A 26,304-nucleotide genomic window follows, 5' to 3' on the forward strand; every position below is an offset into this window, starting at 1 on the left:
AAACAAGAATACAGCCCACTGTGGACCTTGCATTCGCTTCTAGCTACTGCCTCATATCTCTGCGCCCTTTTATAGCACTATTCTCTAACAAGTTGCCTATATTCTGTTGTCTCCACTTCCTTATTTCCTATTTTTATCTGTACCAGATCTACTGATACTGTGTTTATCAGGGTCATCCATGACCTTCATACTCTGCTAAATCCTGTTGTCAGAAACATTTGGCTCAACTGATCACTCCCTCCTTCCAGCACTATGTTTTAAACTCTAGGTTTTATTATTATTTATTACTATTATTTTATTTATTATTATATCTATTATTTAGGAATGGTGAGGCCAACAGATCAGGAGGTGACTGCCTTTGAAAAAATAGTTTGTCATACTCACAGATCCCAAGAGAAAGGGGCATGCCACACCATAGTGGGCCATACAGGCAAATACCAGGGTCACACAGGAGGCAGAGGGCAAGGGGGAGAAGTAGGCAGGAGCCTCTACTGTGGGTTCCACAGGAAGGAATGGGGCTAGTTTGTATAATTTCAGCAGACTTTGGGGGCATAGGGGTATCTGGTAACTGACCCTAGGGTGATTAGGGTAGATACATAGTGACCCAGAGAGTGAGAGCCCAATAAAAAGGTGATTGGAGATAGGGCTCTGGACTGGTTGGTTTGCATATGAAAGGCACACTCAGGGGACAGTTGTTTACTGTCTCTAGGAATTGGCTAATCCTGAGGGGGCAATCCCTTTAAAGTCAGCAAGATTCCAGCTGTCAAAGCATCAGAATACAGAAAATAAAAGAGATGGTTAATTTACCTTTATATCCCTTCTCTCAATCTTCTTTGCTAGTACCTTCCCTCTCAAAGACCCCTAAGTGTTGGAATGCCCCATATCTCAGTCCTTTGACACCTTCTCTTCTCTATCTCTCTTTAGGTGGTACTATGCAGCACCATGGCTTTAAGTAACACTTATGCATTGATGACTCCCAAATTTATATCTCTGCCCCAAACTTTGGATCACCAGTTGTCCAACCACCTACTAAACATCTTTACTTGAGTGTCTAATAGACATCTCAAACCAAACATATTCCAAATACAATTTTTGATTTCTGCTCCCTAATCTGCTTCATTCTTAGTCTTCTCCTTTTTAATAAATAGTATCTCCATTGCCCTAGTGACTCAAGCTCCGAACCTAGAAATTTTCCTGGATTTCTTTACTTTTGTCAAACTACATTTCCATCCTGTCAGCAATTCCCATCAAATCTTCTTGAGAATATAGAAGACTTAAATAAATGGAAAGACATGCCCCATTCATGGATTAAAAGACTTAATATTATAAAGATGGCTATATTCCCCAATGGATCTACAGATTCAGTACAATCCCTATCAAAATTCCATCTGCTTTTTTTGAGTGGAAATAGACAAGCTGATCCTAAAATTCACATGGAAATGCAAGGGAGCAAGAATAGCCACACACACACACACACACACACACACACACACACACACACACACACAAAGTCTTAAAAAAAAGAAAAACAAGTTTGAAGATTCACATTTCCCAATTTCAAAACTTACCACAAAGCTTCCGCGTAATCAACAGTCTGTGATACTGACATATAGACATATAGGATAGACATATAGTTCAATGGAATAGAATTGAGATTCCAAAACTAAGCCCATACATTTAATGTCAATTGGTTTTTGGTGAGGGTGCTATGACAATTCAATGGAGAAAGAATACTCCTTTAAACAAAGTATGCAGAGTCAACTGGATGTCCATGTGCAAATCAATGAATCTGGAGCCTTACCTCACACCATACACAAAAATTAACTCAAACTGGATCAAAGACCTAAATATAAGAACTAAAGCTATAAAATTCTCAAAAGAAAACATAGACGTAAATCTTTGTGACCTTGGATTAGGCAATATTTTCTTAGAGATGACACCTAAGGCACAAACAATTAAAAGAGAAAACAGATAAACTGGCCTTCATCAAAATTAAATTAATTTGTACTTTACAATTAAAATATTTGTGCTTCAAAGAACACTACCAAGAAACTGAAAAGACAATCACAGAATAGGAGAAAGTAATTGCAAATCATATATTTGATAAACAGTTGGGCAGTTTCTCAAAAAGTTAAATATAGAGTTACCGTTTAACTGATCAACTCCACTCCTACATATATAATCAAGTGATTTGGGAACATGTCTACACAGAAACTTGTACATGAATGTCATAATAGCATTACTCATAATAGCCAACAAGTGGAAACAGATGTCCATCAACTGATGAATGGATAAGAAAGATGTGATGTGTTAATACAATGGAATATTATTCAGTCATAGAAAGGAACGAAGTATTGGTAATGTGTTACAATACAGATGAGTCTTGAAAATAATATGCTCAGTGAAAGGAGCTATACACAAAAGACCACATATTGTATGATTCCATTTATATAAAATATCCAGAATAAGCAAATTGATAGAGACAGAAAGGAGATGAGTGAATGCCAGGGACTGGTGGGAGAGGGAAAAAGAATTGGGGAGTTTCTGCTAATGGGTATTGGGTTCCTTTTTGCAGTGATGAAAATGATCCAAAATTAGACAGTGGAATGGGTTGCACAGTTCTGTAGAATATACTAAAAACCACTGAATCATACCACTAAGTCATCTGTGTCTTAAATATATATGTATACACACACACACATAATCCTCTATTGTATGTCAATTATACTCCAATAAAGATATTAAAAGTTTTAATAAATTTAAGGGACCAATTTTAAAATTTTAATACATTTTTAAATTGTATAAATATAAAAAACCTTCAACAGGCCCCTTCTCACCTCCACTAGCCCCACCACTCTGGTCCAAACTATTATCATCTCTGTGGAAACATTTCTTACTGATCTTTCTGCCTCCAATCTTGCCCATCCCACTCTCCTTCACAACAATAGTCTATTGTCTACACCAAAACTGAATCCTCTTTTAAAAATGTAAATGAGATCATGTCATTCTCCTGATCCAAATCCTCCACTGGCTTTCCATTGTACTCAGAGCAGCTCTGCTTTTACCTGATTTAGATGTATGGCTCTTGATTCCCCTTGAAGAAATGGTTCCATGGCTAATAAAATTTTGAAAGCCGCTTTGAGGACAAAAAAAGCTGACAGTGGTATACCCTGTCCCTTTTGCCTTCAACCGTGAGAAGTCCTTGGGTGGGAAAGTTTGTGAGCAAAAGTGGAAGCACGAAAGGTGAAGCAGGACTAAGGTTTGGCACCCACTCAGCTGGGTTTGCAGTTCTCTGCAATCCCTGTTTGCACCTCTTAGTAACAGGTAGTTCAAGTGAAGGGCACACTGGATCACAGCACTCTAAAGAGCTTGACAACTTTACCTGCTCAGTCAACTAGCAAGTATTTATTGAGAATCCAGCTCTGTTCTATTGAGCACTGAGTGTCCAACTCACAGAGTTCCAGTCCAACTGGAAAAGATGATGTACATTATTCATCTGATGAACAAGACTGGTTTTCAAGGGCCTACACTGAAACTATGGAAGAAACAAAAAGGTACAGATAACCAGCTGTGTGGGTAACTCATGAGCACTGGTTCATATGAGCTTCTAATTTGGATCGATAAAGGGTGCCTCGCTTCTTCTTACCCCATCTCTCCTCTCCTTTAGGCAATCACCCTTTAACTTCTCTTCCCAACTCTACTCCACCATGGTCCACTGCCTCCCCAAAAGATTTGTTTACCAGTCATTTCCCTGTTCTGTTTTCAGAAGTGAGCAAATTACCAAATCATGAGACCCAGAAAAACTGCAGAAGGTCCTGAGACTTTCAATTGTCTGTTTCAGATCCGGTACAGAACATGTTCCTTCTCCTGCTAATTTTGAGCCTGGGAATGCCGCTTCATCAGACAGCAGGTAAGAAAGGTCAAAGGGAGGGGCCTGAGAAAGAGGAACAGGTGATGACCCCTAGCTGAAGCCAAGGATGAGAATGTAGTCCTTGAGCTGAAGGCTTTCTTTGAAAGGAAGTGTGATTACCAGCTATTATAAGCACAGCCAAAAGAATGGTGTCCAGGGTGGCATGTGCATACCCATGTCCCTGTCTTACAGAAACAGGGACTAAGAATCCATCTATCCCCACTTTCCAATAAAGGTAGTAACAAGAAGACAGGACCATTCAGGCCATGCACTTCTGAACTGACACAAGAAGGCATGGGTTGAGTGTCCTGAAAGGTGAGCTGCCAAGAAGCTGTCCTTTTTTCTTCTGTCAGGGACAGTGAGGAGACAAAGGTCGGGGGGACACCTCCTCTTTTAAAAACCAACAGTAGGGCTTCCCTGGTGGCGCAGTGGTTGGGAGTCCGCCTGCCGATGCAGGCGACACGGGTTCGTGCCCCGGTCCGGGAGGATCCCACATGCCGCGGAGCGGCTGGGCCCGTGAGCCATGGCCGCTGAGCCTGCGCGTCCGGAGCCTGTGCTCTGCCGCGGGAGGGGCCGCGACGGTGGGAGGACCGCGTACTGCAAAAAAAAAAAAAAAGCGACAGTAGCAGCCATGGGTCATTCACACATTAATGTGGATTACTTGAATTGGAAACTCAGAGTCCTCCTTGCACCTAAATGAATAATGAACCTTAAAGCTATGCCTTTGGATTTTGGAGAAAGATGCTCTACTGGAGGGTTTGGGTAGCAAAGAGGAAAGCAGTTTCAGAGTTTTGCTTTCCTGGGGAAGGTAGTTTAGACTATTCACATCTGCGGTCAGGACCATGAGTGCCTTATAGTGGGTGAACACCAGTAGGTAAGAGAGGAGGACAGAGGTGGACAAAGGGGGTTAGGTCCTCTATGATAACAGCCCCGATCCCATGGGAAGTCATCCAACATTCTGCCTTTCATTGAGAAAGAATGCCTTCTTTGGCACTGATAACTTTTTGAAGAGCTTTTCCCTCCCTTCCAGGTGATCCCAGTCACGTTTCTCCCCCTCCCTTGGGCTGCTCAGCCTGGTCTGGCACTAGAGACACTGACTTGGGGCCATCCTTGGAGAACACTCCAATATTCTGCTTACTCCAGCCCTGCCCTTGCAGTGGCAGCTAAAGGAACACTTGATATTTCCTTTCTAAGAGACCCTGCCCTGCTGCGAATTTTAGAGACAGGTAAAATTAACTCTTTCCTTACTTGAGTGCTCTGTGGATGCTCTACCATGTTATCTATAAAATAATTTAAAGATTGAAGTGAAAAGCTATTGGAAAATATTTTCATTTCACTTTTTAAATATTTATTTTTAAATTGACATAAAGTAAAATTTTACTCTTTTTTATAAAAGCATCTATGAGTTTTGACAAACGCATAGTCATATAGCCACCACCACAATCAAGATCCTGAGCAGTTCTGTCACCAAACAAAAACCCTCCTCCAACTTTTAAGCCCAGGTACTCACCGATCTATTCTCTATCCTGTCATTGTAACTTTTCCAGAATGTCATATAAATGGGATCATTTATTAGATATTCTTTTTGTCTGGCTTCCTTCGCTTAGCATAACGCATTTGAAATTTATCCATATTGTTATATGAATCAATAGTTCATTCCTTTTTGTTGTTGAGTAGTATTACTCTGTAGGTACACACCACATTTTGTTTATTCTTTTCCCACTTGAGGGACTTTTGGGTTGTTTCCTATTTTTGGCAATTATAAATAAAGTTGCTATAAACATTTGTATATAGGTTTTTGTGGAAGCATAGGTTTTCATTTCACTTAGGTGAATACCTATGAGTGGGATTACTGAGTCATATGGTAAGTACATATTTAACTTTATAAGAAACCATCAAACTGTTCTTAGAATCTGTACTGTTTTTGCATTCCCTCCAGCAAAGTATGAGAGTTCCAATTGTTCCACATCCTTGACAGCCCTTGGTATTGACATTGTTATTTTTCTTTTTTAACTCATTCTAGTAGGTGTGTAGAAGTTTCTCACTGTGGTTTAATTTGCGTTTCCCCAGGACCTAGTGAGGATAAACATATTTTCATATGCCTATTACCCATTCATATATCTCCTTAGGTGAAGGGCATATCAAATCATTTGACTGTTTTTAATTGGGTTATTTTCTTATTGTTCAGCTTTGAGAGTTCTTTATATATTCTGGATACAAATTCTTTATCAGATATGTGATATACAAATATTTTCTCCCAGTCTGTAGCTCATCTTCTCATTCTCTCTTTTTTTTTTTTTTTGGCTGTGTCAGGTCTTAGTTGTGGCAGCAGGATCTTCGTTGAGTCATGTGGGATCTTTTGTTGTGGGGAGTGGGCTTCTCTCTAGCTGTGGTGTGCGGGCTCTAGGGCACGTGGGCTCTGTAGTTTGCGGCATGCAGACTCTTTCATTGAGGCACACGAGCTCAGTAGTTGTGGTGCGCGGGCTTAGTTGCCCCGAGGCATGTGGGATCTTAGTTTCCCAACCAGGGATCGAACCCTAGTCCCCTGCATTGGAAGATGGGTTCTTTACCACTGGATCACCAGGGAAATCCCTCTCATTCTCTTAACAGTATCTTTTGCAGAGGAAAGATTTTAATTTTGGAGATACCTAATTTATCAAATTTTTTCTTTGATGGATTGTCATATCTAAGAACTCTTTGCCTAACCCAAGACCTGAAAGATTTTCTTCTATGTTTTCTTCTAAATACTTTATAGTTGTACATTTTACATTTAGGTTGACCATCCATCTTGAGTTGATTTTTGTATAGTGTGAAGTATAGGTTGGGGCTTTTTTTTTTTTTTGCACATGGACATCCGGTTGCTCCAGCCCCATTTGTTCATTTACTGAAAAGACTATCTTTTCTCCGTTGATTGCCTTTGCACCTTTGTAAAAAATAAATTGTCCATATTTGTGTGGGTCTTTTTCTGGACCTTCTGTTCTGTTCTGTTGGTCTATGTATATATTCTTTCACTTATATCACTCACTCTTTTACTACTGTAGTGTTGTAGTTCAATTTTTTTCTTATATTTTCATTTCAAAACCTAAGGACATCTTGTTACCCAGACACATTTAAGGGGAAATATTTATTTTTGTACTTTGTCACGTCTTGAAGGAAAAAGTAACCCCAGTCTTATGTCTTTCATTGATGTTTCCTTCTTTCTTCATCCACCAGAGAAGAATAAAACCCAGGAAGCCGATGGCCTGGGTGATGCTTGAGGTCACTCTTGGGCAGGGACCACACCCTGGGTCACTCCACTTAGCCTATAGCTGACCTCCAAAACTATATCTGCTGACCCCTGAGGTATAGAAAGCAGAAGAATCAGGTTGGGGAAGGGATTTCTAATAGACAAGATGTCTCATGCAGCATTCCTGCTAAGAGGAGTGCATGTGTCAAGTGATCAGAGCAGCATCTATTCTAAACCAGGAACTAGAGCTTTCTGAAGGCTGGCTGTGTAAAGCAGTCCCCCCTCCCCTCACTGCCTACACCCATCCTCGCCTTTCAAAATACCTTAAGAAGTCTGTAAACACTTAAGCTTCTGTTGTTAATGGGGAAAAAAGGCGTAAAATTAGCTTAAAGAGGAAGCTATCTTGGTAGGTAATGCAAATAAATTGTTTTGTGTTTCCTGGAGATGTGACAGGTCTGACTCCATTAGTGCCCTGACTGCAAATAAAAGGCGAACTTCCCCCAAGAACTTTCAGAAAGGCTCCAGCGTTACTCAAGCCAGCTATTTTAATCTGTCTAAAGAACGTGCATTTATTAATTTTTCATGCTCTGGCCAAGTCCTTTGCCCTTTAATTTAGTCAAGATGACCAAATGAATGTTTTGTTGGCTTAATTTACAGTTGTGGAAACTTTCCAGTTTTCTCCTTTGTCTGATGACATCAGGAGTTCAATGCTAGGTTGGAGTTTAATTTAATAACCATGTGACATATGAAATAGAAAACAAATGTCTTTTCCTTATTATAAAGCTGGAAAGTATATCTATTTCCTTCATGTATGTAGTATACACATGCCAGTAGATATATAGTCCTATCTGTTAGAAGTACAAGCTTTCAACACACAGAGATATGAATTCGAATTCCAACTCCATGAGCTCCCACTTTTTTACTTTGGGCAAGTTGTATCATTTCTTTAAGCCTCAGTTTCCCCATCTGTAAAATGGGGGTAGTGATTCCTACCTTGCAGAGTTTTGGGAACATGCAATGGTGATGTACAGTTTAGCCCAGTGTCTGCTTCACTGAGTTTAATAAATGTTATCTTTCACTCTACTTCCCAGTCACAGTCCAAATGCAAACCAGTGTTATAACTCTGTTTCTCAGATGTCAACGTGCATGTGAATCACCCCAACCTTGTTAAAATGCAGATTCTGCTTCTCTAGGTCCAGGGCATGGGCTGAGATTCTGCATTCCTAACTAGCTCCCAGGGAAAACTGAGGACAACACTTTGGATGGCAGGATGGTAAAAAATGTTTGCAAGTGCGGGTGTTTTATTTGTCCAACCAATGGTTTCTCAATGCTCCCTGCACATTAGAAGCTCCTAGGGAAAATTTTTTTTTTAATTGATGCTGGCCTCACAAAATAATTAGAATTTAATTTTAGAGGATCCAAAGTGGGGTTTGAGCATTAGTGTGTTTTAAAAGCTTCCCAGGTGATTCTTATGATGCAAGGTTGAGGCCCTCTCATTAGTGATTCTAATGTGCAGCCAAGCTTGAGAAAAACCTCTTCACAGAATTGCTTGCAAGAGTGTTTTGATTTCCTCTGTAGTTTACAGTAAGTAAGAATATTTTAGTATTGCATTTCCTAAACTTGTCATCTTGTATCGAGTAATCAAGCTCAAAGCTTTGCATGTCTTAGAAGCTTTAGTTGGGGCAAAATAGACCAACTAACAATTAATCTTCTAGTTATTCTGAGCGGCTCAGATATGTGATTCATCTTTGCCAATTGCTCTTTCCTCTTGTGAACATTAGATGGAAAATGTCACCTGCCTGAGAGGTAGCATACTTTGTGCTTCCAACCTCTGTATATACACACACACACTGCACAAGGCAGAGCGGAAAAGCAAGCAGAAAATGGATTTTTTTTTCAAAGGCCCAGACAGTGAAGAGGGGAGTTCTGCTGTATGCTATGGGGAGTTCCAGAGGAAGTTAGAGGCGTTCCTTCTCTCATGAGAAGAAAGTATAAGTGTGGTAAATAAATCTACTAAATAAATTCAATAGAGACTACACCCAAAGTCCTCTGATTCTTGTTAAATCTCAGGCTCAGCAATTAACCTTCCCTGCAAGCCCCATTTCTCTTCCCTGTTTCTTGTTATATCATGTGTAATAAAATAAGAGAAGGAAGTACTATGAGGAGAGTAAAAGTAGTGTAAATTCCTGAACCTGGTGCATAGAATATGGTTAATACATATTAGAGAATGAATAAATAAATATTATTATCCAGGGTAGAGTGGATTTGGTATCAGGCAGCTCTGTTTTAATTATAAGGGGACTTAATAACTCAAGTATCTGGAGATGATTCTAATCGTAAAGGAATCTACTTTAAAGAGTATCCTATTACAGAGACTCCGGTGAGAGTTATTACAAGTCTTCAGGGAATTCCACAAAATGGAATCATGCGGGAAATTCAGAAGCACGGCACCTTTTCTCACATGTATCGTCCCAGAGTCTTCTCAACCTGGCCAAGCAAATGCTGAATTGGCGTTGTTTTACACAGAAGCACTCACATTGTAGCCTGCCCCACCCCCATCCTGCGCAAAAGAATACCAGGCAGCTGTGAACTCCTTTTTGTATCATAGATCTCTGTCAGAAAGGCACGCTAATGTTCTAGTTGTGGTTAAAACAGGGGTTGGAGGCAATATATAAGCTCGTCATTAATTTTTGATAAAAACGCAAGTGTGTGCACTATACTCTCACCTGTGCTGGGTGGTGATTAAGAATGCCAGTTTGGGGCTTCCCTGGTGGCACAGTGGTTGAGAGTCTGCCTGCCAATGCAGGGCACAGGGGTTCGTGCCCCGGTCCGGGAGGATCCCACATGCCGCGGAACGGATAGGCCCGTGAGCCATGGCCGCTGAGCCTGCGCGTCTGGAGCCTGTGCTCCGCAACGGGAGAGGCCACAACAGTGAGAGGCCCGCGTACGGCAAAAAAAAAAAAAAAAAGAATGCCAGTTTGTGCAATTTGGGGCAAGTTGCTCTTTGATGAGAGGAAAGCAAAAGTGAATATGGCGAGGCTCATCCTTTTGTTTCTCCCTCTCCCCCTTTTTGTCATTTTATGTTAAACCCTTAACTGGAATTTAGTATGTGTTAAGCACTGGAGACGCCAAAGCAAATTCAACCTGGTCACTGCCTTCAAAGATTTACAGGATGGTAGGACGAAAAACTCCAGTCAGAAGAGAATTGTGATGTGAATCATTCAAGCAACAGAAAACCCCCAATCTATTTATACTGTGAAATCTGTTATCCAGGGTGGTCCGAATACCACATTCTCAAGAATTAAGACATTGTACAAAAGAAAGTTTGTTGACTACCTGCCAAAATAAGGCACTTCACATGTGCCATTTTGTCTAGTTTTCCCCACAATGCTGCCAGGTAGATGTTATCTTCGACCTTTACAGATAAAGAGGCTGAGACTCATAGAGTTTAAATGGCATGATCAAGATCAAAGGGCTCATAATCCTGATATAGTCAAAATTTGAACCCAGGTTCATCTGTCACTAAATCCCAGGCTCTTTCCATACCACGTTTTATGTGGAAACAACCACTCAAATAGCATATTCTTAGAAGCCATCCCCAAATATAAGTGGATGTTTTGACTGATTAAATGAATGGATTAATGAAGTAAGCTCTACTGAACATAATTTGATCTAATCTTCTGTCACAATTCAGAAGCTACTTCGAGATCTTACACTCAGTCTTAATGACTAACCACTCATTAATAATGGAAGCAGCATAATTTTGTACAATTTATCACAATTTATTCATGCATACACTACTTTCATTAGTTTTGCCATGTTTGACTACTCTTTGTGCTATTGTTTTTATAAAATTATCTAAATCAACTGAGCTTTTATTTATTTTATTTTTTTTTTATTTTTGGCTGTGCTGGGTCTTCATTTCTCTGCGAGGGCTTTCTCTAGTTGTGGCAAGCAGGGGCCACTCTTCATCGCGGTGTGCGGGCCTCTCACTATCGCAGCCTCTCTTGTTGTGGAGCACAGGTTCCAGACGCGCAGGCTCAGTAGTCGTGGCTCACGGGCCTAGTTGCTCCGTGGCATGTGGGATCCTCCCAGACCAGGGCTCGAACCCCTGTCCCCTGCATTGGCAGGCAGATTCTCAACCACTGCGCCACCAGATAAGCCCCCTGGCAGGAGTTCTTTAGACCCAACCAAGTTGTCAATTACTTGCCGCGCAGTCTTAATTTGGATGTTTGGTGGTCGTCTGGGTGGATCTTTTCAAGTCCAAAGAGAGCAATAGGAGAATGAGAAAGACTGAGGGGGGAAAGCCTTGGCCTCAGTGCGCTTCTTCACGGCCAGAGAACTGGTCTCTGCCAGATCCTGCAGGCGATGTCAGCTGCCACTTAACGGGCTACTCGAATCTCCATGGCTCAGGATAAGGCCCAGCCACCCTTCAGAAGGGAGCCATAGCCCAATAGGCGGATCGAGACTATGGCCTTTGAGGCCCCGCACTGGGTGCCAGAAAAGATGTTGCAGGAAAGAGAGTGGGGTGCGAGAGGATGGTCACATCCCAAGTCATGTCTGAGTCCCTAGGATGGCCGCCAAGTGTGGGTTCTTGGCTTTGTGCAGGCAAGAATTCAAGAGCAAGACATAGTAAAGTGAAAGAAGGTTTATTCAGGGAGATACACGCTCCATAGACAGAGTGTGGGCCATCTTGGAAGGCAAGAGAGCTTTTATTTTTTGAACAAAACAATCTACCCTTGTGGTAAATGGAAAACCAGTATCACTGGTACAGGCAAATAGAGGATATGAGCAAAAATAAATGCAATGAAAGTAAAGTGGTGCTGTTAAATTCTACCCAGATAATAATATCTGCCTGAGAGCTTCTTGTTTTATTAAAAGGAAAAATAGGGCTTCCCTGGTGGCACAGTGGTTAAGAATCCACCTGACAAGGCAGGGGACACTGGTTTGAGCCCTGGCCTGGGAAGATCACACATGCTGCGGAGCAACTAAGCCCATGCGCCACAACTACTGAGCCTGCGCTCTAGAGCCCACGAGCCACAACTACTGAAGCCCACGCACCTAGAGCCCATGCTCTGCAACAAGAGGTGCCACTGCAGTGAGCAGCCCATGCACCGCATAGAAGAGTAGCACCCGCTCGCCACAACTAGAGAAAGCCCACGCACAGCAACGAAGACCCAAAGCAGCCAAAAATAAAAAATAAATAAATAAAATAAAATAAAAAGAAAAATAACCATTGTTAGAGACGTGAGAGTCTAGTTGCAAATTATATGTAAGTTGAAGGATTGAAATAGAATTGAAGAGGGAATAAATTCCTCTCCGAATAATCCAACTCCCTTTGGGCCTTGATTCTGCCGTATCTAAAATCATTTTGCATACTTCTAGAAGTATGTGCCTCATGTTTTGGGAAATACTGTTTCAAAGACTACAGATTTTGAAGTCAACCATCTGACTAGCTCTGAATTTTAACTTTACTAACTGTACATCCTGGAGCAAACCTCTTTGACCCAGTTTCCTCAACTATAAAACAGTAATGATAATACATGTTTCATGCTTGTATTTTCAGTATTAAATGACATAGGTTTTTAAAAAAACATTTATTTATTTAGCTGTTCGGGTCTTAGTTGTGGCACTCGGGATCTTCGTTGCTGCATGCGGGATCTTAGTTGAGACATGCAGGGTCGAACCCAGGCCCCCTGCCTTGGGAACATGGAGTCTTAACCACTGGACCACCAGGGAAGTCCCAATGATATAGTTATAAAGAGCCTAGAACAGTGGCTGGCACATAGTAGGTATACACTAAGTATTAGTTCCATTCTTTCTTTCCTCTTATTGACAGAAAAGACGCTTCTACAGTAGACTTGTATGATGTGATGGTTAAGAGCGCTTGAACTTAACAATACCTGGGTCTGTTCCTGGCTGTGCAATGTTAGGCAAGTTGCTTAACCTTTCTGTGTCTCAGTTTCATTTTCTAAAAAGAAGATAGCTCTATGTCACTGGCTTCCTGGGGGGACTAAAAGGGATCATGTGTTAGCAGAGGCCTAACACCTAGTAAGAACTCAATGGGTGATAGTTATTATTACTATCACTGGTGAGAGGAGGTAGAATTTGGCAGATAATGATGTAATTTGACCCATATGAAGAAAATGAGCCTGGATAGTAGGGGGTAGGAAGGCAGTCAGCTGCACAGGTGAGGAGTGTTGAGAGGTGAGAACTACCTCAGAGCAGATCAAGAATTCTACTCTTTCCCAGAATGGATGGGGGCAAAGGAGAGAAAGGAGCCTTCACAAATGCCCAGATAATGACAGGTATCTCTTGGGAAACGGGGGTGGGATGGGTCTCCTCAGGTCCCACTCTGTACAGAACTGAAATGTGAAGGCAGACAATCTGAGAATGTCTTATTTTCTGTTCAGCTTTTTTCACAGTGACGGTCCCAAAGGAAATGTACACGGTAGACTACGGTGGCAATGTGACCTTGGAGTGTGATTTTGACACCGGAGGTCATGTGGAACTCGGAGTTTTAAAAGCCAGTTTGCAAAAGGTGGAAAATGATACAACCTTGCTCAGTGAAAGAGCCATTTTGCTAGAGGAGCAGCTGCCCCTGGGGAAGGCCTTGTTCCACATCCCCCAAGTCCAAGTGAGAGATGCAGGGCAGTACCGCTGCCTGATCATCTATGGGATCGCCTGGGATTACAAGTACCTGACTCTGAAAGTCAAAGGTGAGTAGTTTCAGGGACTGGAGTACATGGAGGCATCTCTCCAACACAGGACCTGCATTAGCTGCAAGTAACAAGCTCAAACCAAAACTAGGAGGATGGCTATAAAGAGACAGAGATACCTCAGAGGAAACAAAAGCACCTGCTCAGAAATAGTTTTTGATATCTGAGTATAAAGCAGTGGAGCTGAGGGTAAATAGGGGTAGAGGGAATAAAACTGGTCTAGAGAAAGCCAGGAAAATGAGTCCCTGAAAGGTGGGAGAGTACCAAAGAAGTTTTGCCTAATTCACAGGAACAATACTGACTTGATATTAAACTACTCTTTCAGAGTCCAGAGTTTTTTAAACCATGATTTGCCACTCATTAACAGATTAAAATATCAGTTTAATGAGTAGCATTATTATTTAATGAGTAGTATGTATGTCCCATACAATGGAATCTTCTTTACCAATTCATCTGTCAGTGGACATTTACGTTGCTTCCATGTCTTGGGTATTGTAAATAGTGCTGCTCTGAACATTGGGGTGCATGTATCTTTTCGAATTAGAGTTTTCATCTTTTCTGGATATATGTCCAGGAGTGGGATTGCAGGATCATATGGTAGTTCTATTTTTAGTTTTTTAAGGAACCCCCATACTGTTCTCCATAGTGGCTGTACCAATTTACATTCATGCCAGCAGTGTAGGAGGGTTCCCTTTTCTCCACACCCTCTTCAGCATTTATTATTTACAGACTTTTTGATGATGGCCATTCTGACTGGTGTGAGGTGATAATCTCATTATAGTTTTGATTTGCATTTCTCTAATAATTAGCGATGTTGAGTGTATTTTCATGTGCCTGTTGGCCATCTGTATATCTTCTTTGGAAAAATGTCTATTTAGGTCTTCTGCCCACTTTTTGATTGGGTTGTTTGTTTCTTTGATATTGAGCTCTATGAGCTGTTTGTATATTTTGGAAATCAATCCCTGTCAGTCGCATCGTTTCTCACCGATTCTTTTAGTTGAACATCTCTCCCATCTCTTCCCTTATTTATATATCCCAAGTCAAAGCCTCAGCCCAGATCCTGATTCATGGCCCTCCTACCTCTGAAATCACCTACTAACTCAGCAACCAAGACCAGCATCTTGTCCTGAGCCACCTTGCTGGAGCAGGCCAAACCCTCACCTGTAACACACTACTCCTGTGAATTCATTTATTCTACTCTATGCCCCTCCAAAGCCCTAGAGCTTACAGAAATAATCTACAATAGAATAGGATTAAATGATTATAAGAGGACATCAAATGAAGGGACAATAAGTGTAGATAAAATAACATAAAATTAGATAAAGTGAGTACTCAAAATGCAGGCTTCAGATACTGATGGATTGCTAGAGATAGACCAAAATTGGCTCCAAGGAGACTAGTGAGTCTAACTACTTCAAGACCTTCAGTAGGCTGCTTCAGAACCTAATTCTTCTTATCTTCTTCTACTTCTGGGTACTTTGAAGTCCCCCTGGGAAACATATCTCTCTTCCCATGTATGTTGCTTCATCCCTAGACTTTTGTGATTACATAGAGAATCATCCTCTTGTGATGATCCCAGTGCAGAATTCAGAATACTGTACCCATGAAGGACATGAGTTCAAAGCTCCCCAACCACCCCATATTCCAGCTGTTTCCTTATTTATTACTGGAATATGAAATTTTCCTACCTCCTAAGGTCCTTGGGCGGTTTAAGCAAGGTAAGGTATATTAAGAGGATGGAGTCAATAGTTAGAGCTACTCACCCCTGCTCCTCTTTAAGTTCTTGACTAAGTGAGCTATACCCAGAGGAATCAGTAGCCAAATGGAAATGAACTCCATTTTTTTAAATTAACAACTGGATGAGCACATAATCTTTCCCTTTCCCCTCTCCCCACTTTGGAGATTCTCTGATAATTTGCACTGGAAAACATGACTCAAAATAGGGAATTCTTGGTTCTTGCTCCCTTGTCTTAAACTGAGTCCAGGTTTGCACATCAGTCCCTGAAGTTATCCATCCAAACTCATAGATAAGAAAATCTTCCCCACCCACCCAGTCACAAGCAGAAGCTGGAATACTGTGGGTGGGGGAATATGTGAGAGATTTTTGAGGCAGGCAGGCCAGCAGTCCAGGGCAACTACTCTTAATGACATGGAAAGAACTTCAAGAGAAGGCCACAGGTTATAAGCAGCACTTCAAGACACAGTCACCTTGCTCTCCAGTGACCCATGACTCAGTGAGTGACTTTGGCTATAACTAATCAAATTAGCAACTCATAACACAGAGATGCACAAGGGAGGTTCTCAAAAAGCAAAAATTGTGGAGAGGGAAATGAATCTTCCTTTCACCTCCACAGAATGTAAAAACACAGGGCATGAACTCAGCACCTAGAAAACACTTAGTAAATCATACATATTTGATATTTTCCACATGGCTGTTAGCATTATTTTAATATAAAATCACTTTTCACAGTTTGTGCTCATTTATACTCCTCCCAAAAATTTAACAGAAAAATGTTTCATCATATCTGTGCCATATATACATCTTTACTTCAAAGATTGTATTGAAATTCTTTCTTAAAGAAGTATTTCCTACCTGATGAGAGCTAGTGCTCACTCCCTCTTCCTTTCACCAAAAATCAGCAGGTTACTTTTTACACTCCCTGGTATCTGCGTACGTGGTTAATATTTATTTTTAGCTGTCATCTAAGATAACTGGAAAATTTGTCCTTGTGTCTTCCTGGTGCTCTCAATGTCACTTGTGTCTATTTTAGATCTCAGTTTTCTAGAGGGCAGGGAGACATATCTGATCAATTCATTCAGCATCCACTGCACAGAAGGGTGTGTGTGTGTGTGTGTGTGTGTGTGTGTGTGTGTGTGTGTTAAGGAGAAGTAAAAATATACTCAGTTCTTGACTATTTATAGGCAGAATCTAAGTCTTTAAAAATAATAATAGCATTTATCAAGTGCTTTCTGTGTTCCTGCCCTTTTCTGAGCACTTACATGTATTAACTCATTCATCTTCAAAGTGTTGCCAGAGGTGTTCCAGGTCTTTGCTCAAAAGCCATCAACCCCCATCTTTAGCAGGAATGAACATAAATCTTTAAGTTAAAGTGTCCAGAGATAAGAAAGGAAGCTACAAACAAAAACAAAAAAACCAAACCCAGAGGACCTTCGAGATGGTGGAGGAGTAACATGTGAAGATCACCTTCCCCCCAAAAATATATCTAAAATACATCTACACGTGGAACAACTCCTACAGAACACCTACTGAACGCTGGCAGAAGATCTCAGACTTGCCAAAAGGCAAGAAACTCCCCATGTAACTGGCCGTGTGGCTGACAGGGTCTTGGTGCTCCTGCCGGCTGTTAGGCTAGAACCTCTGAGGTGGGAGAGCCAAGTTCAGGACATGGGACCACCAGAGACCTCCCAGCCCCATGTAATATCAATCAGCGAGAACTTTCCCAGAGATCTCCATCTCAATGCTAAGACCCAGCTCCACTCAACGACCAGCAAGCTCCAGTGCTGGATACCACAAGCCAAACAACTAGCAAGACAGGGACACAACCCCACCCATTAGCAGAGAGGCTGCCTAAAATCATAATAAGTTCACAGACACCCCAAAACACACCACCAGATGTGGTCCTGCCCACCAGAAAGACAAGATCCAGCCTCATCCACCAGAACACAGGCACTAGTCCCCTTCACCGGGAAGCCTACACAATCCACTGAACCAACCTTACCCACTGGGGGCAGACACCAAAAACAACAGGAACTATGAACTTGCAGCCTGCGAAAAGGAGACCCCAAACACAGTAAGTTAAGCAACATGAGAAGACAGAGAAATATGCAGCAGATGAAGGAGCAAGGTAAAAACCCACCTGACCAAACAAATGAAGAGGAAATAGGCAGTTTACTGGAAAAAGAATTCAGAGGAATGATAGTAAAGATGATCCAAAATCTTGGAAATAGAATGGAGAAAATAAAATAAACGTTTAACAAGGACCTAGAAGAACTAAAGAGTAAACAAACAATGATGAACAGCACAATAAATGAAATTTAAAACTCTCTAGAGGGACTTCCCTGGTGACGCAGTGGATGAGACTCCATGCTCCCAATGCAGGGTGCCTGCGTTCGACCCCTGGTCAGGGAACTAGATCCCACATGCATGCTGCAACTAAGAGTTCTCATGCCACAACTAAGGAGCCTGCCTGCCGCAACTGGGACCTGGTGCAACCAAATAAATAAATATATTTTTTAAAAAAACTCTCTAGAAGGAATCAAAAGCAGAATAACTGAGGCAGAAGAATGGATAAGTGACCTGGAAGATAGAAGAGTGGAAATAACTACTGCAGAGCAAAATAAAGAAAAAGGAATGAAAAGAATTGAGGACAGTCTCAGAGACATCTGGGACAACAGTAAACGCACCAACATTCAAATTATAGGGATCCCAGGAAAAGAAGAATAAAAGAAAGGGTCTGAGAAAATATGTGAAGAGATTACAGTTGAAAACTTCCCTAACATGGGAGGGGAAATAGTCAGTCAAGTCCAGGAAGTTCAGAGAGTCCCATACAGGATAAATCCAAGGAGAAACACACCAAGACACATATTACTCAAACTGTCAAAAATTAAATACAAAAGAAAAATATTGAAAGTAGCAAGGGAAAAGCAACAAATAACATCCAAGGGAATCCCCATAAGATTAAGAGCTGATCTTTCAGCAGAAACTCTGCAAGCCTGAAGGGAGTGACAGGACATATTTAAAGTCATAAAAAGAAAAAACCTACAACCAAGATTACTCTACCCAGCAAGAATCTCATTCAAATTCGACGGAGAAATTAAAACCTTTACAGACGGGGCTTCCCTGGTGGCGCAGCGGTTGAGAGTCCGCCTGCCGATGCAGGGGATGTGGGTTCATGCCCCGGTCCGGGAGGATCCCACGTGCTGCGGAGCGGCTGGGCCCGTGAGCCATGGCCGCTGAGCCTGCACGTCCGGAGCCTGTGCTCCGCAACGGGAGAGGCCACAGCAGTGAGAGGCCCGCGTACCGCAAAAAAAAAAAAAAAAAAAAAAACCTTTACAGACAAGCAAAAGCTAAGAAAATTCAGCACCACCAAACCTGCTTTACAACAAATGCTAAAGGAACTTCTCTAGGCAGGAAACACAAGAGAAGGAAAAGACCTACAATAACAAACCCAAAGCAATTAAGAAAATGGTAATAGGAACATACATATTGATAACTACCTTAAATATAAATGGCTTAAATGCACCAACCAAAAGACATAGACTGGCTGAATGGTTACAAAAACAAGACCCGTATATATGCTGTCTACAAGAGACCCACTTCAGACCTAGGTACACATACAGATTGAAAGTGAGGGGATGGAAAAAGATATTCCATGAAAGTGGAAATCAAAAGAAAGCTGGAGTAGCAATTCTCATATCAGACAAAATAGACTTTAAAATAAAGACTATTACAAGAGGCAAAGAAGGACACTAGAGAATTATCAAGGGATCAATCCAGGAAGAAGATATAACAATTGTAAATATTTATGCACGCAACATAGGAGCACCTCAGTACATAAGGAAAATGCTCACAACCATAAAGGGGTAAATTGACAGTAACATAATAATAGTAGGGGTTTTTGGCACCCCACTTTCACCAATGGACAGATCAATCAAAATGAAAATAATGAAACACAAGCTTTAAATGATACATTAAACAACATGGACTTAATAGATATTTATAGGACATTCCATCCAAAAACAACAGAATGCACTATCTTCTCAAGTGCTCCTGGAACATTCTCCAGGATAGATCATATCTTGAGTCACAAATGAAGCCTTGGTACATTTAAGAAAATTGAAATCGTATCAAGTATCTTTTCTGACCACAATGCTATGAGACTAGATATCAATTACAGGAAAAAATCTGTACAAAATACAAACACATGGAGGCTAAACAATACACTAGTAAATAACCAAGAGATCATTGAAGAAATCAAATAGGAAATCAAAAAATACCTAGAAACAAATGACAATGAAAACACGACGACCCAAAACCTGGGATGCAGCAAAAACAGTTCTAAGAGGGAAGTTTATAGCAATACAGTCCTACCTCAAGAAACAAGAAACATCTCAAATAAACAACCTAACCTTACACCTAAAGCAATTAGAGAAAAAAGAACAAAAAACCTCAAAGTTAGCAGAAGGAAAGAAATCATAAAGATCAGATCAGAAATAAATGAAAAAGAAATGATGAAAATGATAGCAAAAATCAATAAAACTAAAAGGTAGTTCTTTGACAAGATAAACAAAGTTGATAAACCATTAGCCAGACTCATCAAGAAAAAAAGGGAGAAGACTCAAATCAAAAGAATTAGAAATGAAAAAGGAGAAGTAACAACTGACACTGCAGAAATACAAAGGATCATGAGAGATTACTACAAGCAACTCTATGCCAATAAAATGGACAACCTGGAAGAAATGAACAAATTCTTGGAAAAGCACAACCTTCCGAGACTGAATCAGGAAGAAATAGAAAATACTAACAGACCCATCACAAGCACTGCAATTGAAACTGTGATTAAAAATCATCCAACAAACAAAAGCCCAGGACCAGACAGCTTCACAGGCAAATTCTATCAAACATTTAGAGAAGAGCTAACACCTATCCTTCTCAAACTCTTCCAAACTATAGTAGAGGGAGGAACACTTCCAAACTCATTCTACAAGGCCACAATCACCCCGATACCAAAACCAGACAAAGATGTCACAAAGAAAGAAAACTAGAGGCCAATATCACTGATGAACATAGATGCAAAAATCCTCAACAAAATACTAGCAAACAGAATGCAACAGCACATTGAAAGGATCATACACCATGATCAAGTGGGGTTTATCCCAGGAATGCAAGGATTCTTCAATATACATAAATCAATCACTGTGATACACCATATTTACAAATTGAAGGATAAAAATCATATGATCATCTCAATTGATGCAGAAAAAGCTTTTGACAAAATTCAACACCCATTTAAGATAAAAACTCTCCAGAAAGTAGGCGTAGAGGGAGCCTACCTCAACATAATAAAGGCCATATATGACAAACCCACAGCCAACATCGTTCTCAGTGGTGAAAAACTGAAACCATTTCCTCTAAGATCAGGAACAAGACAAGGTTGTCCACTCTCACCACTATTATTCAACATAGTTTTGGAAGTTTTAACCACAGCAATCAGAAAAGAAAAAGAAATAAAAAGAATCCAAATCGGAAAAGAAGAAGTAAAACTGTTTGCAGATGACATGATAGTATACATAGAGAATCCTAAAGATGCTACCAGAAAACTACTAGAGCTAATCAATGAATTTGGTAAAGTAGCAGGATACAAAATTAATGAACAGAAATCTCTTGCATTCCTATATACTAATGATGAAAAATCTGAAAGAGGAATTAAGGAAACACTCCATTTACCATTTCAACAAAATGAATAAAATACCTAGGAATAAATCTACCTAAGGAGACAAAAGACCTGTAAGCAGAAAATTGTAAGACACTGATTAAAGAAATTAAAGGTGATACAAACAGATGGAAAGATATGCCATGTTCTTGGATTGGAAGAATCAGCATTGTGAAAATGATTATACTACCCAAAGCAATCTACAGATTCAGTGCACTCCCTATCAAACTACCAATGTCATTTTTCACAGAACTAGAACAAAATATTTCACAATTTGTATGGAAACACAAAAGACCCCAAAAAGCAAAAGCAATCTTGAGAAAGAAAAATGGAGCTGGAGGAATCAGGCGCCTGTTCTTCAGACTATACTACAAAGCTACGGTAATCAAGACAGTGTGGTACTGGCACAAAAACAGAAATATAGATCAAAAAACAGGATAGAAAGCCCAGAGATAAACCCACGCACCTAGGGTCAACTAATCTATGACAAAGGAGGTAAGGGTGTACAATGGAGAAAAGACAGCCTCTTCAATAAGTTGTGCTGGGAAAACTGGACAGCTGTATGTAAAAGAATGAAATTAGAACACTCCCTAACACCATACACAAAAATAAGCTCAAAACGGATTAAAGACCTAAATGTAAGGCCAGAAACTCTCAAACTCTTAGAGGAAAACATAGGAAGAACACTATTTGACATAAATCACAGCAAGATCCTTTTTTGACCCACCTCCTAGAGAAATGGAAATAAAAACAAAAAGAAACAAATGGGACCTACAGAAACGTCAAAGCTTTTGCACAGAAAAGGAAACCATAAACCAGATGAAAAGACAATCCTCAGAATGGGAGAGAATATTTGCAAATGAAGTAACTGACAAAGGATTAATCTCCCAAACTTACAAGCAGCTCATGCAGCTCAATATCAAAAAAACAAACAACCCAATCCAAAAATGGGCAGAAGACCTAAATAGACATTTCTCCAAAGATATAGATTGCCAACAAACCCATGAAAGGATGCTCAACATCACTAATCGTTAGAGAAATGAAAATCAAAACTACAATGAGGTATCACCTCACACCAGTCAGAATGGCCATCATCAAAAAATCCAGAAACAATAAATGCTGGAGAGGGTGTGGAGAAAAGGGAACCCTCTTGCACTGTTGGTGGGAATGGAAATTGGTACAGGCACTATGGCGAACAGTATGGAGGTTCCTTAAAAAACTAAAATTAGAACTACCATATGACCCAGCAATCCCACTACTGGGCATATACCCTGAGAAAACCATGACTCAAAACGTGTCATGTACCACAACGTTCATTGCAGCACTATTTCCAATAGCCAGGACATGGAAGCAACCTAAGTGTCCATCGACAGATGAATGGGTAAAGTAGATGTGGTACATATATACAATGGAATATTACTCAGCCATAAAAGGAAATGAAATTGAATTATTTGTAGTGAGGTGGATGGACCTAGAATCTGTCATACAGGGTGAAGTAAGTCAGAAAGAGAAAGACAAATACCGTACGCTAGCACAAATATATGGAATCTAAAGAAAAAATTGTTCTGAAGAACTTAGGGACAGGACAGGACTAAAGACACAGATGTAGAGAATGGACTTGAGAACACGGGAGGGGAAAGGGTAAGCTGGGACGAAGTGAGAGAGTGGCATTGACATATAGCCACTAACAAATGTAAAATAGATAGCTAGTGGGAAGAAGCCACATAGCACAGGGAGACCAGGTAGGTGCTTTTTGTCCACCTAGAGGAGTGGGATAGGGAGGGTGGGAGGGAGATGCAAGAAGGAGGGGTTATGGGGATGTAAGTATAGGTAGAGCTGATTCACTTTGTTATACAGCAGAAACTAACACAGCAATGTAAAGCAATTATATTCCAATAAAGGTGTTAAAAAACAAAAAAACAAACCCAGATGGAACCATCTGGGACCAAGATGGCAATGAATCTGACCTTCAACAGATTTCTAGGTCCTTATTTTTTCTCCTCCTAATCTTAAAGGGGACAGAGGAAAGGAGGACATGGAAAGAAAATTTTCTCCTGAAGGTGTTAGAAAAAGTACTAAATCAAGTGAGATGTGGGGATTATCTAGTGATTTAGTTTATCCAGCCTCTCTTTTCTCCAATCCCCAATTGTAAGATAATTTACATTAATACAGGATGCCACAGATTGTGGTAGGGTAAAGCACCATTGAGATTTGGAATCAAACCTCGAGTGTTCATAAATTGGCTCCACCAGTTAAAAGCCCTGTGCCTCTGAGTGAAATCTCGACCTCTCTAGCCTCAATTACCTTCAACAAAAGTTGGGTATATTAACAATGCTGTTTTGATGTATTGTAAAAATTAAATAATTCAATGTATGTAAAATAGCATGATATCTGGGACATAGGAAATGTTTAACAAGTTAAAACTATTAGTACTTAATATTGATAATGATAATTTTACTTCACGTGGCATTGAGTACAGAGATCTACGGGAATCAGAAAAGAGAGACTTATTTCTTTTTCTTCTTCTCTTGTCCAGCTTCCTACAAGAAAATAAACACTCGCAACCTTAAGGTCCCAGGGACAGATGAGGTAGAGCTCTCCTGCCAGGCTGTAGGCTATCCCCTGGCAGAAGTGTCCTGGCCAAATATCAGTGTTCCTACCAACACCAGCCACACCAAGACCTCTGAAGGCCTCTACCAGGTCACTAGTGTTCTGCGCCTAAAGCCACACCCTGGCAGGAATTTCAGCTGTGTGTTCTGGAATGCCAATATGAAGGAACTCACTTCGGCCATCGTTGACCAAGGTAAGAGCTGCCTAGCTTACCAGTCAGGGTTCAGGCAAGAAATGGATGACACATTCAGAATGAGTAATCTGAGGACAGTGTAATAAAGGGACTATTTATGAAGGCGGGATTAGGATTTAGAGAAAGTACTAAAGGTAGTGCAGGACACCTGGGGCTTCAAAGGTCGGGGAGCAATTACCACCCTGGAGAGGCTACTGGAATCTGGAGGAGGGAGCTGTGGCCTCTGGTACAGGGATGCTGCCACCTGCATCAACTCCAAAGAGCAGAAGCTGATGAATGGATACCACAGCCTCGTTCTCCTCCCACCCTCCAGTCTCCTGCTGGTGCTTCCCATTAGCAGAGCCCAGGTGGAATTCCACTGACATGTTCATAAAGTCAACCTCTCAGAGCTCAGAACTGAGTGTTGGAGTGGAGAGAATGGATCCAGAGAGGAAACTGAAAACACCCAGCATAAAGGCTCATCATTGTGATTCAGGCACAGTACTACGAGTCAGCAGTATGAATGTTACTTTGCTGGCTTTGCTGCCAGCCATGTGGTTTTAGGGTTTTCCAGGAAAACTGACCTCTTAAAATAAACATTTAGAGCCTTCACTGGCTATGCTGAATCCCATACTTTAGAATTTCGTGCATCAGCAAAATTTCTGACAATTTTGGTAGTCGGACAATTCTTTTATCTGCCAAGAACATTCATTTGCCAAATAAGAGAGTTAACATCTAGTATCATAATCATTTCATAAGAGACAGGTCATTTTATCACCAGAGACATAAGTTTCCTATTGTTCCACAGACATCATGGGCTTAACCTCACTCTTTTGGAGGTCAGAAGTCTGAAAACAGCTTCACTGGTCTCAAATCAAGGTGTTGACAGGATTGCACAGGCTCTGAGAATTCATTTTCTTGATTTTTCTGCCTTCTGGAGGCCACCTGCATTCCTTGGCTCATGGACCTTTCCTACAGCCTTCAACACCAGCAATTGCATTACTCAGATCTCTGCCTCTGTCATCACATCTCTTTCTTTAACTCTCTTGCCTTTTAAGCGCCACCTTTTCCACCTTTTAAGGACCCTTGTGATTACATTAGATACCTCCCTGCAATACATACCTCAACCTGATAATTTAGGATAATTTTCACATTTCAAGGTCCTTAATATAATCACATCTGCAAAATCTTTCTGCTGTGTAGGATAACTCATTCACAGGTTTCAGAACATGGACATGTTTGAGGTGAGTAATTATTCTGCTATCATACCAATAAAGGATATAATCTCCAAGTAAAGAACAGTCCCTAGTTATGATAAATTTGACTTTATAGAAGATTTGCTATGTTGTCATTATATTTCACTATTTGCCCTTTACCTTAGTTAGATAAAACAGAGCCCATGATAAGGACTTGTGTGGCATGCAGGTATTTAGGTGATGACCCCAGGGAGCAGAAGTGAGAGGTTTAGGAAATCAAGACAGGAAAGAAGGAAAAGCAAATAGAAGGGTGCATTACCAAAGTTGTTGGTGTGGACAATAGAAGCTTAAGTACTCAAGGACCACCTGAGAAGTGCATAGATCATCTCCTAAGATGTTTACTCAAAGGGCTTCAGGTGGAAGGACTAATCAATCTGCTTTTACCCCCAGTGGTTAACAGTTGTCCCCAGGAGCGTTAACTGCCTTCTACTGTGAGCCAGGCATGCATGTGGGCTGAGTGAGCTCCCCACAGCATCTATAGCATCAAAGTCATTCCAGGGCAGAAAGCAATGTATCCACTTGCGGTGAATCACTGACCATGGAGTGAGTCAAGGCCCACCCCGAATTCTATCCAGTCTGTGGCTGAAATCAGAGGTGAAGCTGAGAGGAAATGAGGCAGGACTACAACAGTCTATCCCTTGTGCTGCTCAAATCCCTCCATTCATGCCCTACATTAAGTCCACTGTCTCCGAGCCTTCAGGCAGGGAAGTAGCTACAATCTCTGCACAAGATGCACATACGAGAGTTAATGGAACAAGTTACAGCTCCAGCTGCTGCAACTGATCCCAAGCCATAAGTGATGTTTGTCATTTCTCTCATCCACCATACATTCTAGATTTCCCTCGCTCAGCATTTCAGATGGAATAGTTTGTTTGCCTGGAAGATGATGAGAAATAGGGGTTGGAGGTGACTCAGACTTTCAACCCTGAGAGACATGAGCCCGTAGTCACCTTGCCC

The 26,304-nt window shown here is 40.9% G+C and overlaps 1 protein-coding gene across 12 annotated transcripts in view; it reads left to right on the top strand.

The window, feature by feature from the left end:
• The window catches only part of PDCD1LG2 (programmed cell death 1 ligand 2), a 114,620-nt gene that overhangs the window by 34,491 nt on the left and 53,825 nt on the right, over window positions 1–26,304 (top strand). For 11 of the 12 annotated variants that reach the window (XR_004350471.1, XR_004350473.1, XR_004350472.1 and 8 more), the window contains 3 exons: window positions 3,842–3,910; window positions 13,550–13,855; window positions 23,846–24,112. Coding sequence is in view for 8 of the 12 variants with exons in the window: in XM_032635775.1 (XP_032491666.1) it covers window positions 3,856–3,910; window positions 13,550–13,855; window positions 23,846–24,112 (628 nt within the window). In the remaining 4 variants the exon portion in view is untranslated. Of the gene's footprint in view, window positions 1–3,841; window positions 3,911–4,940; window positions 5,137–13,549; window positions 13,856–23,845; window positions 24,113–26,304 lie in introns of all 12 variants that reach the window. The other variant, XM_032635777.1, reaches the window with a different exon arrangement.

This window comes from Phocoena sinus, chromosome 6, assembly GCF_008692025.1.
Source record: "Phocoena sinus isolate mPhoSin1 chromosome 6, mPhoSin1.pri, whole genome shotgun sequence".
Lineage (NCBI taxonomy): Eukaryota > Metazoa > Chordata > Mammalia > Artiodactyla > Phocoenidae > Phocoena > Phocoena sinus.